The following is a 16,608-nucleotide window of genomic DNA, read 5'->3' on the forward strand; positions in this document are numbered from 1 at the left end:
AAATGCTTTTAAGAAAATAAAAAAAAAAAAAAAAAAAAGGAGCAGTCCCTGACCACTGCGAACTAATCTGATACTCACAGTTAAGTCTCAATGTTATTACAGACTGATCTGACATTTACAGTTAAACCATTTTGTTCTGATCCCACTAGACAACTCTGTCTGAGACTAGATGAAGTCAAACAAAAACAAGGTCACTATATAATGCACAAAATACCAAACATCTCTCTTATGTTAAATGAGTGACAGCCCTCACTTCCTTGAACCCTCCCTGACATTTCCAAAGCCCAAATCCTATAATATAATCTTTGTAACACCCTCTTATTGAGACACCCCACAGTTCTCCATGGTCTGTATTCTTGGCTGCAGAGAGTGATAAGTCCAATTGGTTCAATTACAAGTGTGTTCCTGGTGGTCTCTGAATGAAAGGTACTGACATTTGTAAATACTAATGGTGGAATGAAAACAGACTACACGCTCTAGGGTTACAAAATGACTCTAAAATATGGCTTACTAATACACATCTCTCAATTCACAGAGAGGGCAGCTTTGGATAACTTTGGTACAAGACTTCTTCCATTTTGCTTTTAATGTCAAGACCATGCTAAAATGTGTTGAGAAGTTCAGATAAAATAAAAAGCATTAATGACAATCACATTGAAAATTGTTAAGGCATACAGGAAAAGCCCATCTAAGCAATGTTAATTAGGAGAATGAGCAGGAGTTCACCAAGAGTCATTTCAATGGGAAGCATGCTCAAGTATATGGGCTATACCCAGATGCAGAAGTATTTTAAAACAAGGACTCCAGGAAAATACCCAATAAAGACAAAGCTATAAGGAAAAGGTGGAAGAGGGTAACTTTTTCTTTAAATAGTGTTCACCATAATTATTGAAAAATCTGGATAACAGGCTAGCTGTGAGAAGAAAGCAAGATTTTAGTATATATTCTTTCACTGAAGACTTTTTTAAGAATGCAAAATCTCCCACTTTGCAGCTAAACGTTATTTTTAAGTATGAATCACATCAGAGGTATAAAAACCAAGAATGCCAACTTAGAACAAACAAGTTTTTACAACACAAAATAAATCTACTATAGACACCAGTATGAGCATTTTGTAAAAAAAAAACAAACCCAAAACCAGTATTTTAAAGCTAAGCTATTCATAACTCTAGGTTTAACAAAGGAGTTAAAAATTAGAAGTCTTGAAGAACTTGAGGGGAATAATAATTTTTTTAAAATCCATCCCTAAAGATGAGACAGAAAACACCTTTTTAACTGTCAACTGTATAATCAGCTTTTCAAAAACCTATGAAAATAAAGCACCTATTACCTACCTTTCCGATAAAACTGAAAGATTTTCATGGCTGGGGGTGGGGACATGGGGTATATATGCCACTTCCCCAAGTACCTATTGTGTCCTTCCTGGATCTGGAAGATGTTAAGTTTGGAGCGTCACATAAAAGTCACTGTCTTCAAAGGTACTTAATTTCTTAAAACCTGCACTGTGTGGGAGTTCTGCTTGAGAGAGAAAATATTTTCATCACCACTGCCCTCTATCTGTGTAGCACTTAAAGTGTTATATATATTACAACCTGATCTGTTAGATAGGGATTACCACTTAATTTTTATGGATCATGAAAACCTTGTTACTCAACAAGTAGAAGGAGCAATGATTTAAACTCATCTTGGGATGCCATCATGCAGTTCAAAACTATGACTTCAATATAATAATGAGAACCAGTTTTTTAAAAAATTATGTAAAAGCCTATTCAAAGATAATACGTATTATACCAAGTAATACCTGTGTAACTTACAGTAGGAAAAGGAAGTTTGTGGTCTCCTTGAATCCATGTGGTTAAAGAGGTATTTGATCTTTCAGAGAACAATGGACTAAATATTCTAAGTTACATTTTATAGTAGGTATATATCCTTTCACCTGTATTTGTATTTGGGTATTAGAAGTAATCCAGTTAAGAAGGATGATCTTTCTGGGAGCCTGGGTGGCTCAGTTGGTTGGGCGACTGCCTTCGGCTCGGGTCATGATCCTGGAGTCCCGGGATCGAGTCCCACATCGGGCTCCCTGCTCAGCAGGGAGTCTGCTTCTCCCTCTGACCCTCCCCCCTCTCATGCTCTCTGTCTCTCATTCTCTCTCTTGCAAATAAATAAAATCTTAAAAAAAAAAAAAAAAAAAGGATGACCTTTCTATTAACTCCAACCTCCTCTGTAAATCTCTTCTACAATTATTTTTTAGAAGAGGAGCTTTATGGCCCAGGAAATTTTAGCACATTTAATTCAAATGTGATTCTACAACAATAATAAAAAACACCAAAATGTTGACTACTCTCTCTTTACAGTGTAAACTTAACAGTGCCAAGTTTTATCCTTTATGATGATCACAGTCCATGGTGTGCCTCCTCCAGGACTGAAACTTTCCTCTTTCAAATACCTTCCATCTCATAAGCCTTAATATCTAATATCTAGTTCCTAAATCAGAACTGTGTCATCATCTTACTTCCTCATTATGGGAGGACAGCAGTTGCTTTTTCATCCCTTAAACAAAGGTCCAGGGGTGGGGCACCTGGATGGTTCAGTAGGCTGAGAGTCTGCCTTCACCTCAGGTCATGATCCCGGGGTCCTGGGATCAAGCCCCAAGTCAGGCTCCCTGCTCAGTAGGGAGTCTCTGCTTCTCCCTCTCCCTGCCACCCCCAGGTCATGCTCTCTCTCTCGTAAACAAAAGCTTAAAAAAAAAAAAAAAAAATCCAGGGGCACCTGGGGGGGGCGCTCAGTCGGTTAAGCATCTGACTTGATTTCAGTTTCAGGTCATGATCTCAGGGTCATGAGATGGAGGGGCTCTGCACTGGGTGTGGAGCCTGCTTAAGATTCTTTCTCTCCTTCTGCCTCTCCCCCACCCCCCAACTCACAAGCCCGATATCTCTTTTATTAAAAAAAAAAAGTCCATAGGGCGCCTGAGTCACTCAGTTGGTTAGGCAACTGACGACTCTTGGTGGTTTTGGCTCAGGTCAGGATCTCAGGGTCCTGGGATCAAGCCCCGCATGGGGCTCCACGTTCCACACAGAGTCTGCTTGTCCCTCTCCTTCCCCCTCTGTTCCTGCCCCCCATCGCGTGCTCGCGATCTCAAATAAATAAAATCTTCAAAAGAAGTCCACAATATTAAAAAAAAAACAACACTAAATTTAAAACAGTTCAAGGACTGAAAGTACTTTATAAAACTGATTTAATAATTTCTCTGCTAGGGGTGCCTGAGTGGCTCAGATGGTTAAGCATCTGCCTTTGGCTCAGGTCATGATTCCAGGGTCCTGGGATTGAGCCCCACATCTAGCTCCTGGCTCAGCAGGGAGCCTGCTTCTCCCTCTCCCTCTGCCTCTCCCCCTGCTCATGCTCTCTCTCTCTCTCTCTGTATCTGTGTCTCAAATGAATAAATAAAATCTTTAAAAATAACAATGATAATAATTTCTCTGCTAGAATAAACCAAATTAAAAATGCCTAGCAAATTCTCTTGAAGAATTTTTGTTTTAATGAACATTTTATTTTTACTCAGAAGACCCTTGGTAATAATTTACATTTGTACAACATGTTAAAACATTAAATCTATAAAATTAAAAATATTCTCAAAAATCAGATAATACACTTTCAAAAAATATAAATGGAACTAGTTTCCATAAATTTCTAGAAAATGATTTCACCATTCCAAAAACATATAAAATATTAATAACACCCAACTTCTACAGTATTTAACATTCAGGCCTACAGAGAGAATATTAAAACTGGGCACTGTACTATATGATCTCAAAAAAGCAGAATTTAAGTTCAGGTATCACTAAACTTACAGCGCTCCTTCATTCCTAATGTCTCCTTTAATATCATCCTATTTGCTCTCAGAATCACTTTATCAGTTGGGCCAGTATCTGCTACATCCTAGGTGAGGATTTAGCTCATACCCTCCAACAAACTCCACCAAAGACTTCTGGGCAGAACAATTTACACCCCAGCTAGTATGCTGTCAGCTGGGAAGTCTGATGAGATGGGGCAGAGGGGGTGGATCAGGAGGCCCAAACAGATGACATTAGATTTCTGTATTTAAGTCTCATCCACTGGGACAGAAAATACATAGAATTACAGTTTCCCCATGTCTCCTAAATTACCACCAATCCCTTACTCATCGAAGATGACAAACAGAAATGATATTCTACCAGAGTTATCACTAGCTCATCCAACTTTATTACTAAATGGATTTAGAAATTAAATACTGTGATAAGATTTGGTCAATAGGAAAAAAACCTTTTCTTCCCCCAGAGAAAAATAAATGCTGTCCCAATGAAACAGTCTAGACACCAATGACCACAGTCTGCAGCAGTATGATCTGTGAAGACTTGATTTACAGTGTATTCAGCATTCCCTTCACCATGGTGCTTGCCCAATTCACAAACCATATCTGAAGCAATGAAAGAACTAGGGAAATGTTGGAAATGCTGCTTAAGGGACAAGGCCATGTCTTGAGAATTTTTATTGACCACGGTAATCATTAAATATTTGATTCATCTAACAATTCAAATAGAATCTTTAAGTGCTTCCATATGAGATCTTTTTTAAAAAAGCCAATTCTAAGGGGCGCATGGGTGGCTCAAGTCGTTAAGCATCTGCCTTCGGCTCAGGTCATGATCCCAGGGTGCTGGGATCAAGCCCCGCATCGCTTCGCCCTCTCCCACTCCCCTTGCTTGTGTTCCCTCTCTTGCTGTGTCTCTCTCTATCAAATAAATAAAAAAAAATCTTTAAAAAATAAAAAATAAATAAAACTAAAAATAATTTAAAAAAAGCCAATTCTAAGTGTTGAATTTTTTTACACCTGAAAACATAAAAAATCATGACCACTTGCTTAAACAAGTAGTCATATTTATGGACTACCTGAAAATAGAAACCTGTACAACTGCACTAACTAATGATAATGGCTGAAAAACATTTAGAGAAGAAAAGTAAAATACCCTTCTGAAGTAATCACTTTAATCCTTAAATTGGCAGAGAGATGGAAGCAGGCTCTGAAATTAGCTTTGGAAATGAGATAATAGCTGAAATTAATTGGATATTGTTTATGGCAGTAAATGCTTCTCATGAATTAACCTATTTAATTCTCACAACTACTCAGAAATGTCAGTACTATTACTAATCCTCATTATACAGATGAAAACACAGACACCGTAATGTGACTTGCCCCAATATCCCATGGCTGCTAAGGGCTAAATTGTGACTTAACATCCAGGTTCCAGAGCCTGTGATTGTAATAATACACAACATTATCTCTTTATATACTAACTTTTGTTGTATTGCTTTCAGTAGCAGGAAACCTGTAAATGAAGTTAATCTGAAAAAATAATAAAACATTGTTTTCAAAAGAACAGAGAGGCAGGGCACCTGGCTTGCTTAGTTGATAGAGCATGTGACTCTTGATCTTGGGGTCATGAGGTACAGCCCCAAATTGGGAGGAGAGTTTCCTTAAATAAATAAATATTTTAAATTATAAAAACCTAATGTTTAATTAAAAAAAACACAGAGGCAGGTCGAGGAAATTAAGACAGCTGTACGTAAGGGAAAGGGAGATGAAAGAAACCACAAAAGGACAAAAAAGAAAATTTGAAAAACAGTAGAGAAAAGGGAAATTAATGAAAATATCTTTGAATGTCTAAATTACCTAATAAAAAGCTTGGGTGGGGAAAAGGTACGAAGGAATCTTTAGAGTGCTGTAAACATTCTATATCTTCACTAATAATGACCACTATGCATAAAGCTTTTTTAAAAAGGCACCAGTGCACACTCTGAGAGAAAACTCTTTACAAAATGCTCGTTATAGAGTATTATTGCCTCCACTGAAAATCAGTGGTTTGGAGTAAGTCATGCTAAAACAACTTTTTTTTTTTGTAAAGAATTAATGGAGGGGTGGTCAAGGAAATTATAGCCAAACCATAGGCAAACTTTTGAACTAGTCTTAAGATCATGGCAGAGGATCGTGGCTTTATAACTACATGACGGAGAGACCATTTCCAACCTAAGTTTCCACTGGATGTTTGTTACCAGTGAGGCAAGTCTGCAGAGGGCTGCAAGGTTCTTTGCTTGGCCTCTGTCCTATTTAACATTTTTTTATTAATGTAGATGGCCTGCTTTGCAAATTTACAGGTGATCCAAAACTGGGAGTTCTTTAGGGGTTAGGATTCAAGAAGATACTGTGATGTTAAATTTAATGAATAGAAATTTAATACGTAAAATTTTAAATAGAGATAAATGTAAAGTCCAGTATTTAGGTTTTCTTTTTTTTTTAAAGATTTTATTTATTTATTTGAGAGAGAGAGAATGAGAGAGAACACATGAGAGGGGATAGGGTCAGAGGGCAAAGCAGACTCCCTGCCAAGCAGGGAGCCCGATGCGGGACTCGATCCAGGGACTCCAGGATCACGACCTGAGCCGAAGGCAGTCACTCAACCGAGCCACCCAGGCGCCCAGTAGTATTTAGGTTTTCAACCTCAATTCTATAGTCTACTAGAATGGTTTATGAGTTTATATAAAAACAAATGTAGGTTTTTGATGATTAGTGTGAATTCGTGTGGTGTCGTGCCCTCTGCCATTTAGTAAGAATGGATATTCTGAATGGTGAATCTTAATTCTTGACGAGAGATGCTCAGAATGGGGGAGGATCCAGAAGTCATGAGAAAGAGTAAAAGGAAATGTAGTATTCAACTTGGATAAGAGAGACTTAAGAGAAATTCTGTCATTTTCAAATATTTAAAGGATTATGTATGACAGTAGGGTTCGATTTATTGTATACAGATCTAGAATATAGGGTGTGGGGAAGATATTGAGACATCATATTTGGATTTAATTATGGAAATTTTTTCCTACAGAAAGAAAAGAGAAAGAGCTCTTAAGCTTTCCTTGGCTCAAATTGGGAGGTTTAGCTTGCCAGCTGTCAGAAAGATTACAGAAGGCATTCCCTTTTCAGATGGATGGTTCTGAGCAGGAGAAACTCTACCTGCCCCTATTCAAAGGCACCACAGGCCCCCTGTGGTGGCTGTACCTTCCTGATGTTCCCTAGGGACCAGTACAATATTTAAAAATATCAGCAAGTTAAAGCATATACAATTCAATGGGCTAATAATCCAAGTAACGTGATATTCTAAAACCATGCTAATAAGGGTAACATTCTCTCAAAGAGAATTATATTAAAATACCTTCAAAGGGATGGGGCGCCTGGGTGGCTCAGTTGGTTAAGCGACTGCCTTCGGCTCAGGTCATGATCCTGGAGTCCCTGGATCGAGTCCCGCATCGGGCTCCCTGCTCGGCAGGGAGTCTGCTTCTCCCTCTGAACCTCCTCCCTCTCATGCTCTCTGTCTCTCACTCTCTCTCTCTCAAATAAATAAAAAAAATCTTTAAAAAAAAATGTTTAAAATACCTTCAAAGGGAAAAAACCAGAAAGAGCCTTCAGCAGACTGGCTTTGAGAAACTGATTAGTGCATTTTGGAGAAATTAAGACTAGTTTATGAAACAATCCATAAAAAATGACAAATGAAAAAAGGGATAAATCACCTAAAAATTACTTTTTTTTTTTTAAGATTTTATTTGACAGAGAGAGACAGCATGCTCACGCACATAAGCTCGCACAAGCAGGGGGAGTGGCAGACAGAGGGAGAGGGAGAAGCAGACTCCCCGCCAAGCAGGGAGCCCGATGTGGGGCTCGATCCCAGGACCCTGACCTGAGCCAAAGGCAGATGCTTAACCGACCAAGCCACCGCGGTGCCCCCATTTCTTTTTTTAAATAGAAATTCTTATTCTGGTCTCTATAACTAAAGAGATCACAGCACTGTAGGTGCTTCTTACAAATTCCTGAGATATGACTTAAATCAAACATTTTTTTTTTTTAAAGATTTTATTTATTTGACAGAGAGAGCGCACAAGTAGGGGGAGAAGCAGGCAGATGGAGAGCGAGAAGCAGGCTCCCCACCAAGTGGGGAGCCTGACATGGGGCTCGATCCCAGGACCCCGAGACCATGACCTGAGCCAAAGGCAGACATCCAACTGACTGAGCCACCCAGACATCCCTTAAATAAAACTTTAAGATGGTTTTCTAGTATATCAGTAAAGTAAAGGGAAAAACTGACTTAAAAAAAAAAAGTTTTTGTTTTGGTACTTAACTGCCCTCATTGACAAGTAACTATTTTTGATGATACCATACTTTAATAAAGATCTACCTACTAAAAATGAAAAAGCCAAAAGCATATTACATATTTATATAATTTTATCACTCTTTCCAAAGCTCTGAATTTTAACTTTAAAAACTACCAAAGAGGGGTGCCCGGGTGGTTCAGTCAGTTAAGCAACTGCCTTCGGCTCAGGTCGTGATCCCAGGGTCCTGGGATGGAGCCCCACGTTGGGCTCCCTATTCAGCCAGGAGCCTGCTTCTGCCCCTTCCCCTGCAGCTCCCCCTACTTGTGCTCTGTCAAATAAATAAAGTCTTAAAAAAAAAAAAAAAAAAGGGAGGGAGGGAGGGAGAGAGGGAGAGAGAGAAAGAGAGAGAGAGAGAGAGAAAGAAAGAAAAGAAAAGAAAAAGACAAGACAAACTACTAAAGACCTAGTTAGCTGGAAGTTCTAAAATATAACCAGGTAACTAATTCATCAGCAAATGGAAATTTCGGCCTCACTCAAAATAAACTGAAGCAGATAATTATAATTAATGCAAAGACGCAGACTCTTTCTGAAAATCAACTGCCTGAATTATTAATCACAGTGATTTCATCACTGTCAAAAAACCAGAATCTTTATATACAAGAGGGTCTGGGAATTGCTCTTGACTCAAAAAACACTATGACAGCAACAGTGTGCAGATCTGACATCCCAAGAAAGCCACAAATCTATTTTCAACAAGTTTTTGCCATATTATGTGCAACATTTAGAAAGAACAAAGCCCAATATAAAAATCTAAAACAATTCCTGCAAAAATGTGAATGTACCATATAAAATGAATACTTCAGAACCTTACTACACTAATTTCTTCAAATAATGTGCTTCAGAGTCTTATTAAGACTTATTAAGTCTTTTTTCTTCTCATAATATGCTCAGATGATTCTTTACGTGGGAGAACCTACCATAATCCAGTCTCTTCAGGAAAGCAGAGGGAAAAGAGCCTAAAAACAAACTCTTCCTCAAAATAAGATAACACAGACAGAAAATCAGCATCCTTGTGTAAAATGGGTTTACATAGCTGTTTGGATGATTAAGTAAGAAGCGCCTCAAGAGCTTTTAATATTAATATATGCTATGTTAGTGAAAGAAGTTACTCTAATATAGGCTATTTTAAAGGAAGCTGGGTGTTTCGTTTTTTTTCTTGGGGAGGACAGGATCTTGTGGGATGTTTTGTAAACACTGCATAAGTAAAGTAGGTCCGTTAATCATAAACTATGTGGCTTGCCAATTCTACTTCAATAAGTAAAATTATTTCCAGTAAAAAGCATCAAAGATTTTTGGAACACTCAGACTTCATAAACATGTCTTCACACAGTTAAAAACACACTGCTAAACCAAAAGATCTTTGCAGAGGGGTTGATCTCATTTATTAAAAACCACAGTCAATGCAATAAGGAAGGGATACAGAGGCTTATCAAAAGTACTAATAATATTTTTTTTTAAAGATTTTATTTATTTATTCATGAGAGACAGAGAGAGAGAGAGAGAGAGGCAGAGGGAGAAGCAGGCTCCCAAGGAGCAGGGAGCCCGATGCGGGACTCGATCCCAGGACCCTGAGATCATGACCTGAGCCGAAGGCAGACACTTAACCATCTGAGCCACCCAGGCGCCCAAAAGTACTAATAATATTAAGTTGTGCGTACTCAGCAGTTCATTTCCTCTCCATGAGTGCTGTATCTGAAAACAGATATTACCTCCTGAATAAGTCTCAGTATAACTCCTTATGTCCATGTTCTATTTACATAAACTAGTATCTTATAACTCATTTAGTTTGAACTATTCATTGTAGTTTAATTTTTGTGCTGTTAAATATATCCTACATTAAAATCCCATAATCTAGGGGCGCCTGGGTGGCTCAGTCGTTAAGCATCTGCCTTCGGCCCAGGTCACGATTGAGGCCCAGGTCCTGGGATTGAGCCCTGCATCGGGCTCCCTGCTCAGCTGGAAGCCTGCTTCTCCCTCTCCCACTCCCCCTGCTTGTGTTCCCTCTCTCACTGTGTCTTTCTCTGTCAAATAAATAAATAAAATCTTTAAAAAAATAAAATAAAATAAAATCCCATAATCTACATGGACAGTGTTGGGTTTTAAGATTTTATCTATTTATTTATCAGAAAGAAAGAGAGAGAGCACAAGCAGGGGGAGCGGCAGGCAGAGGGAGAAGCAGGCTCCCCAGTGAACAAGGACCCTGATGCAGGACTCGATCCCAGGACCCTGGGATCATGACCTGAGCCAAAATCAAGAGTCACACGGTTAACCAACTGAGCCACCCAGGTGTCCCACCTACATGGACAGCTTTAAAGACAAATGGTAAAATGAACTTGAGTACCTCAATTAGTTCCCTCTACCTACACCCTTCTCCTCTCCCCAAAAAACTCTGTAATTCTGTCATCACAGCTCAGGAAGACATCATTACATCCATGTTGATACTACTTTTTTTTTTTTTTTAAAGATTTTATTTATTTATTTGACAGAGACAGAGATAGCGAGAGCAGGAACACAAGCAGCGGGAGTGGGAGAGGGAGAGCAGGCTTCCCGCCGAGGAGGGAACCCGATGTGGGACTCGATCCCAGGACCCTGGGATCATGACCCGAGCCGAAGGCAGACGCTTAACGACTGAGCCACCCAGGCGCCCTACTTTTAAAACAGAAAAGAGGCAGTTTAACATAGTGGTTGAGTGTGAACTCGGGCCCTAAAAACCTGGGTTCAAATCCTACCCCCACCTCTTACAAGCTACCTGACCTTAAGGTTTACTTAACTTTATCGTACCTTGGTTACCCGTTTGTAAAATGTGGAACAAACAGTATTTAGCTCATAGGGTTACCAGGAAGATTAAACGAAGTTATTACAACAGGGCCACCTGGGTGGCTCAGTCGGTTAAGCATCCAACTCTTGATTTTGGCTCAGGTCATGATCTCAGGGTTGTGAGATCAAGTCCCATGCTGGGCTCCATGCTGGGCTCCATGCTGAGCATGGAGCTTGCTTAAGATTCTCTCTTTCCTTCTCCCTCTGCCCCTCCCTTCACCCTCCCACCTTAGCTTACACTCTCTCTTAAAAAGGGGGGGGCGGGGAGAGGGCGCCTCGTTAAGCGTCTGCCTTCGGCTCAGGTCATGATCCCTCTCCCACTCCCCCTGCTTGGTTTCCTTCTCTCGTCTTGTCTCTGTCAAATAAATAAATAAAATCTTAAAAAAAAAAAAATACTTAGAACATGCCCGATCCATAGTAAGTGTAATGTATCAGCTATTGTTAAAACCAAGAAGGTAAAACAAAATGAAAGCATGCTGAAACTTTGTAAACTGGGTTCTTTTGAAGAGTATTATGCTTCTCACTGAAGTTTACTTCAGTTTTCTTATTGATTTTGCGTTTTCAACCTTTCTTGTGTACATTTTAGCTAGTCTTAAGTGATCTGCTTCTAACTCTATACAGATAAAACTACCTTTCTAACACTATCAAGACTCTTCTCATATTCTCCACCATCTTAAGTGTGTGAAAATATCCCACTAAAATTTAAGAAGCACGAGGGGCGGTGTCATACCTTGGGAAAAGATTCTTTTACCAGTGGTAGCATACATATAGCATATGGTCATTAATTAAATGGATTTTAATGGCTCTATTTCAATGGGAGTCAAATGCATAAATATCAGTAAACTAGAGGCTCATTTAGATTCATGTACTTCTGGTGCTTAAATATTCTTTTAATCCCAGCCCACAAATTAAGTGCTCTAAGTAATAATGGAAAACGATAATTGTGTATAAATCATGCTGACTTGCGTATGTTTTAGTAATGAATGGTACACGATACCTCTCAATTTTTCAGTATGTTCAATTTCATACCTATGGACCAATCATGATCTTTTGAACAGCAAATCTCCTAACAACAGATCTGTGCTCATTTGAACCTTAAAAAATACTGATTACTTTCTCTTGTGTAACTTCTTCCTTTTCCAAAAAGCATGAGAACAATCTCAGAAAGGACACTAAAAAGCAACTATAAATTCTGCAGTCAACAGAATGGTATGATGGCTTCCACCATGCACAGGGATCCTGTATGCTTATAGCTGATGGTCTACATTAAGAAGACATGACAGAGTGCTTGCTTCAGTATACTAACATACTAAAAAAAGAAGACATGATAGCTATCTTCAAATACTTAAAGGGCTGCCATGAAGAAAGTATAAACTTAATTTTTTGTGTTCCCGAGGCAGGACAAGTCATACAGAAGCAGATTTCTGATATAATGAAAGAACTTTCTGAAAATTAAGCTACCTAAAATCGCAAAAAATAATCACTTGAGGTAATGAATACTGTAACACTAAAAATGTTTATGAGAAGACTGGGTTTTAGGAATGATATAGAAAAGGTAAGTATTTGATAAAGAGTTGAACTACATGATCATAAACATCCCCTTCATTTAAAATGTTCTTATTAAACCCAAGACGCCCGGGGCGCTTGGGCAGCTCAGTCAGTTAAGGGTCTGCCTTCAGCTCATGTCCTGATCCCAGGCTGCTGGGATCAAGCCCCGGTCGGGCTCCTTGCTCAGGGGGTAGCCTGCTTCTCCCTGTCCCTCTGCTGCTCCCCCTGCTTGTTCTCCCTCTCTCTCTCTGTCAAATAAATAAATAAAAATCTTTTTAAAAATACCTAAACCCAAGTTTTGGTCTAATGTACAACACTAACATTGTGCAGGACTATGCTTACCTGCCCAATGGTTCAGAGTCTGTGTAGGCTACTGGAACATCATCCCTTCGTAGAGACCAACTGACATTTTAGATATTGGAAGGTCCTATCCCTATTTGTTTGACTTTGTGACCCAATTTTCTACGTATAAAGCTAAATTAAATTCACTTGAAATTTTATGTGAAGAATTTCAGATCAGCCTTGAGACAACTGGAATTCACAAGTGAAGGACAGGAAAATTGTAACTGGTTTCACTGTTTTATAATCATCACTAAAATTCAGAGAATTTAGAAAAATGAGGAATGACAGAAAATGGATAATTGGAATCTAATAACTCATCTACTATACCAGACCTGTTATTAGAACTACTATTTGGGTGGTATAACTAACTTGGTTTAATATATTCATATGGTTTAATATATTCATATTGGTCCCATATACTCATTGAGGTAGTAAGAAAAATGTTTTTAAAAGGGAGCAAAAATCATGAGTAAGCTAAGCTAGAACATACATCCTAAAAGTACATGGAGATTCATTATACTTTTGTACATGCTTGAAATATCCATAGCAAAAATTAAAATAAAAAGAGCCCTTACAAAAAAAATAAAATTCAATGCTCAAATAATATAGGCAGGATGCTGGTGTATTTTTTAAGCCATAGGAAGAACAAATAATAATTCAGCATCCATTTAATCTTATCCAAATTTGCCTCAACTCAAATCTGAAAGTATTTAACTGCTAGAATATCTCACACATACACTCTACGTTTCAGAGGAAAAGTTAAGTACTATTTAGAAACAGTTTCATTACCAAAATTGAGTAACATTTCATTGAACACTGAAGTGAAAAATGGTGCCACATAGCAGGTTTTCTTTTATTGAATCCAAGATGCATAGTAGTTTTATATAAGACTTCATAGTTATTATAGTCCTCCCTAGTCCACTATAAAAATAATTGTATTGATACTTCAGAATTGCTTTTGGTAACAATTATTGTTTCCTCTATATTAGGATTTTAAAAGCCTAGAAAAAAGTTACCTGTCTTATTTCTGTTTAACAGCTAAGACTTCCATTAAGAGTGAGAAAAGCTGCAACATTAGTGTAGCGTTAAGCTAGATTCTAGTCCTGGATCTGAACTTATTTTACCTTGAACATGTCACTTAAGCCTGCTGGGTCATGATACTCATCCATAAAATAACTCCAGCTAAATGATTCCAAAGACTCCGTCTAGTTCTGAAGTTGTACGATATTATAACATTCACAGTGAGTACACTCCTTCAATGATAGGTACTATATCCTATCACCATACAGCACTGTGGATGAACTCACACAAAATGTGCAAAGCCAGAAACATGTAAACAAACATGATTTAAAAGAAAAAAAAACTGGCTTGAAATATGGGTTAAATATCAAGGGCATTTATTTTCTTATCTAGAAAGCATCAACACTATAGGCTATAAATTAAGCTCTGGAATGTAAAAATTCAACCAAGACTCTTGAACAGAAAGGAAAATCTCTAAATAGTAATTTCTTGACATCCAGTGACTGCGGCATCCATGTGCCTACCCAGCATTTATGTCAGAGGAAGATGTTACTTTTATGGGATACTGGAATCAAAAGTATGGAGTGGAATGCATTCTTTGTTAAATTAGTACAAGTTCAATTTAAGCACCTGAACTACCTTCCTAGTTAACAGTGAACTAATAAGATTAAATGTTTTTACTAATCAAATGTTTGTTTCAATGTTTGTATTACATATATAAACATTTAATTCCCTAACTCTAGCACCCACTGAATTCGCAAAAATGGTAGAGATAAACTGTATTTCAACAGCCCCACTTAATGAAGTCTAAAACTAAGTTAATCCAAGTAAAAATATGGATTTCTTTTGTAGGAGGGAGTAATTCATAGACATTAGTTTATAATTAAGAAATCAATAAAAGTAAACAAGAAAAAATTTAGTAACAAGTGGGCCATGTAGTACGCAAATGTGGTATACTGTTTAAAAAAAAAAACAAAAACAAAAACACAACACCTGCTCTCAGAAATAGCAATAATGAAAAGTGTAGCTATTGATACCACAGTTAATCATATTTTAAAAGGACTGCCAGGAGAATGTATCTAAATAGAATTATAGTGTCATTATGTTGGAGAAAGCTATGCTGGCTATAAGACAGGAAAAGGAATATAGCTCTAACAGATGAATACAGATAAGCAAGTAATTTGCAGGGGTGGCGGGATGACAGAAGAGGAACACTTGTATGTAATTTACAACTCAACTCAAAGAATTCAAAGATATTACTAGTAGTAAAAATCTACAAAATGACTGTGAACCAGAGAGAGTGTTCAGGTTTCTTTAAAGAGCCTGACTGAGACGGTGTATATGTAAATAAACTGAATGGAAATGTAAGCTGGTATTGTGGTATTGTGGTATTGTGATGATTTAACCACAAATGCCTTCCCTATTTAAATATTCCAATCAGTACTGTTAGTACACGTACCTCGGAGAATTCTTTCCTCATGGCAACGAAGAAAGTCCCAGATTCTAACAGTGCCGTCATCAGAGCATGTAGCAAATTTATTATCCGTGGGTGAGAAACTGTTACATGAAGACACACAGCAGGGGAAAGAAGTCAGCATTTTACAGATTATCTGTGCTTCTCAGACAGGGAAAAATAAAAACACTGTGCTGCGTTATAAACAGGAGTGGGAAGTATTCCAACAGTGAAGAAGCCCTTAAAGAGAATGTTGTCAGCTAACAAACGCATCTCATCAAAAGAAGAATTCAACAGAGTAGTTGCTTCTTAGTTTTCAATCAACAATAGTCCGAGAACTTTACAGGTGTATTAGTACTAATGCTTCCCACACTCCCCACAGTAGTATTTCCTGTCTTACCAATAGAAAATGTGGAGCTGATTTAAGTGTACAAACTAAGTGAATTTTACTTTTGCAATATTCCTTCAACACTCTTTTAAATCACATAGGAATACCGCTCAAAAAATTAGCATCAGTTTCTGCCTCAGACGCTTCATGAAACGATTAAGCTAAAAAATTGTGGACAGGCTATTTAAAGACCAGCTGCTAAACACCCCTACATACGATGTTTCTCATTTATTTGAATGGTCTGTGGGAAACTCTCACACCTTCTCCCTGGCAAGCTAGTCCATGAATGTTGCACCTTTTAGGGAAAACGAACACAGAGACATTCAGACTGTGTTTGAAGCCAAAGATAATCTACTGCAAAGGATTCTGCCATCTTTCCCTCCCTGGCATGAAAAACCATCAAGTTTCTCATCTATCTCTAAGAACTCTCTTGAACTTTTGAGTCCTATAACTAACAAAGAACCAACTGTGAAACTCAATGTATGGGCAGGACACTAAAGCAGTTTTTGCAGAAGCATGTTTATCCAACAATTTTTGTTAAGATTCTGAAAGTAGAAACAAGTGACTGCAGTGGATGATGTTTTCTATAAAGATGTCAACCTCCTCCCACACATGGGCGGTACACCGGTAAAGAATGCTGCTTAGCTTTATTCTGAGGCTGCAGCAATTCTTCAGGCTTGCTTTCGAGATTTTTTTTTTCCGGTTTTACTATACATATCTCACTGATATGTAAAAATATACAACTCACTGAAAATATTTTAAACTCCACTTATTATACATTTGCATAACTGATGTTCTCAACAGTGAATCA

The 16,608-nt window shown here is 38.0% G+C and overlaps 1 protein-coding gene across 4 annotated transcripts in view; it reads right to left on the reverse strand.

The window, feature by feature from the left end:
• LOC102744043 (pre-mRNA 3' end processing protein WDR33) overlaps positions 1-16,608 on the reverse strand; it is a 90,458-nt gene that overhangs the window by 36,025 nt on the left and 37,825 nt on the right. For 2 of the 4 annotated variants that reach the window (XM_031036767.2, XM_081814664.1), the window contains exon 7: positions 15,416-15,513. In XM_031036767.2, coding sequence (XP_030892627.2) covers positions 15,416-15,513 — 98 coding nt within the window. The other 2 variants (XR_014143668.1, XM_081814666.1) reach the window with 2 other exon arrangements.

The sequence above is a fragment of the Leptonychotes weddellii genome, chromosome 3 (assembly GCF_054177405.1).
Source record: "Leptonychotes weddellii isolate Sample4059 chromosome 3, ASM5417740v2, whole genome shotgun sequence".
Taxonomy (NCBI): Eukaryota; Metazoa; Chordata; class Mammalia; order Carnivora; family Phocidae; genus Leptonychotes; species Leptonychotes weddellii.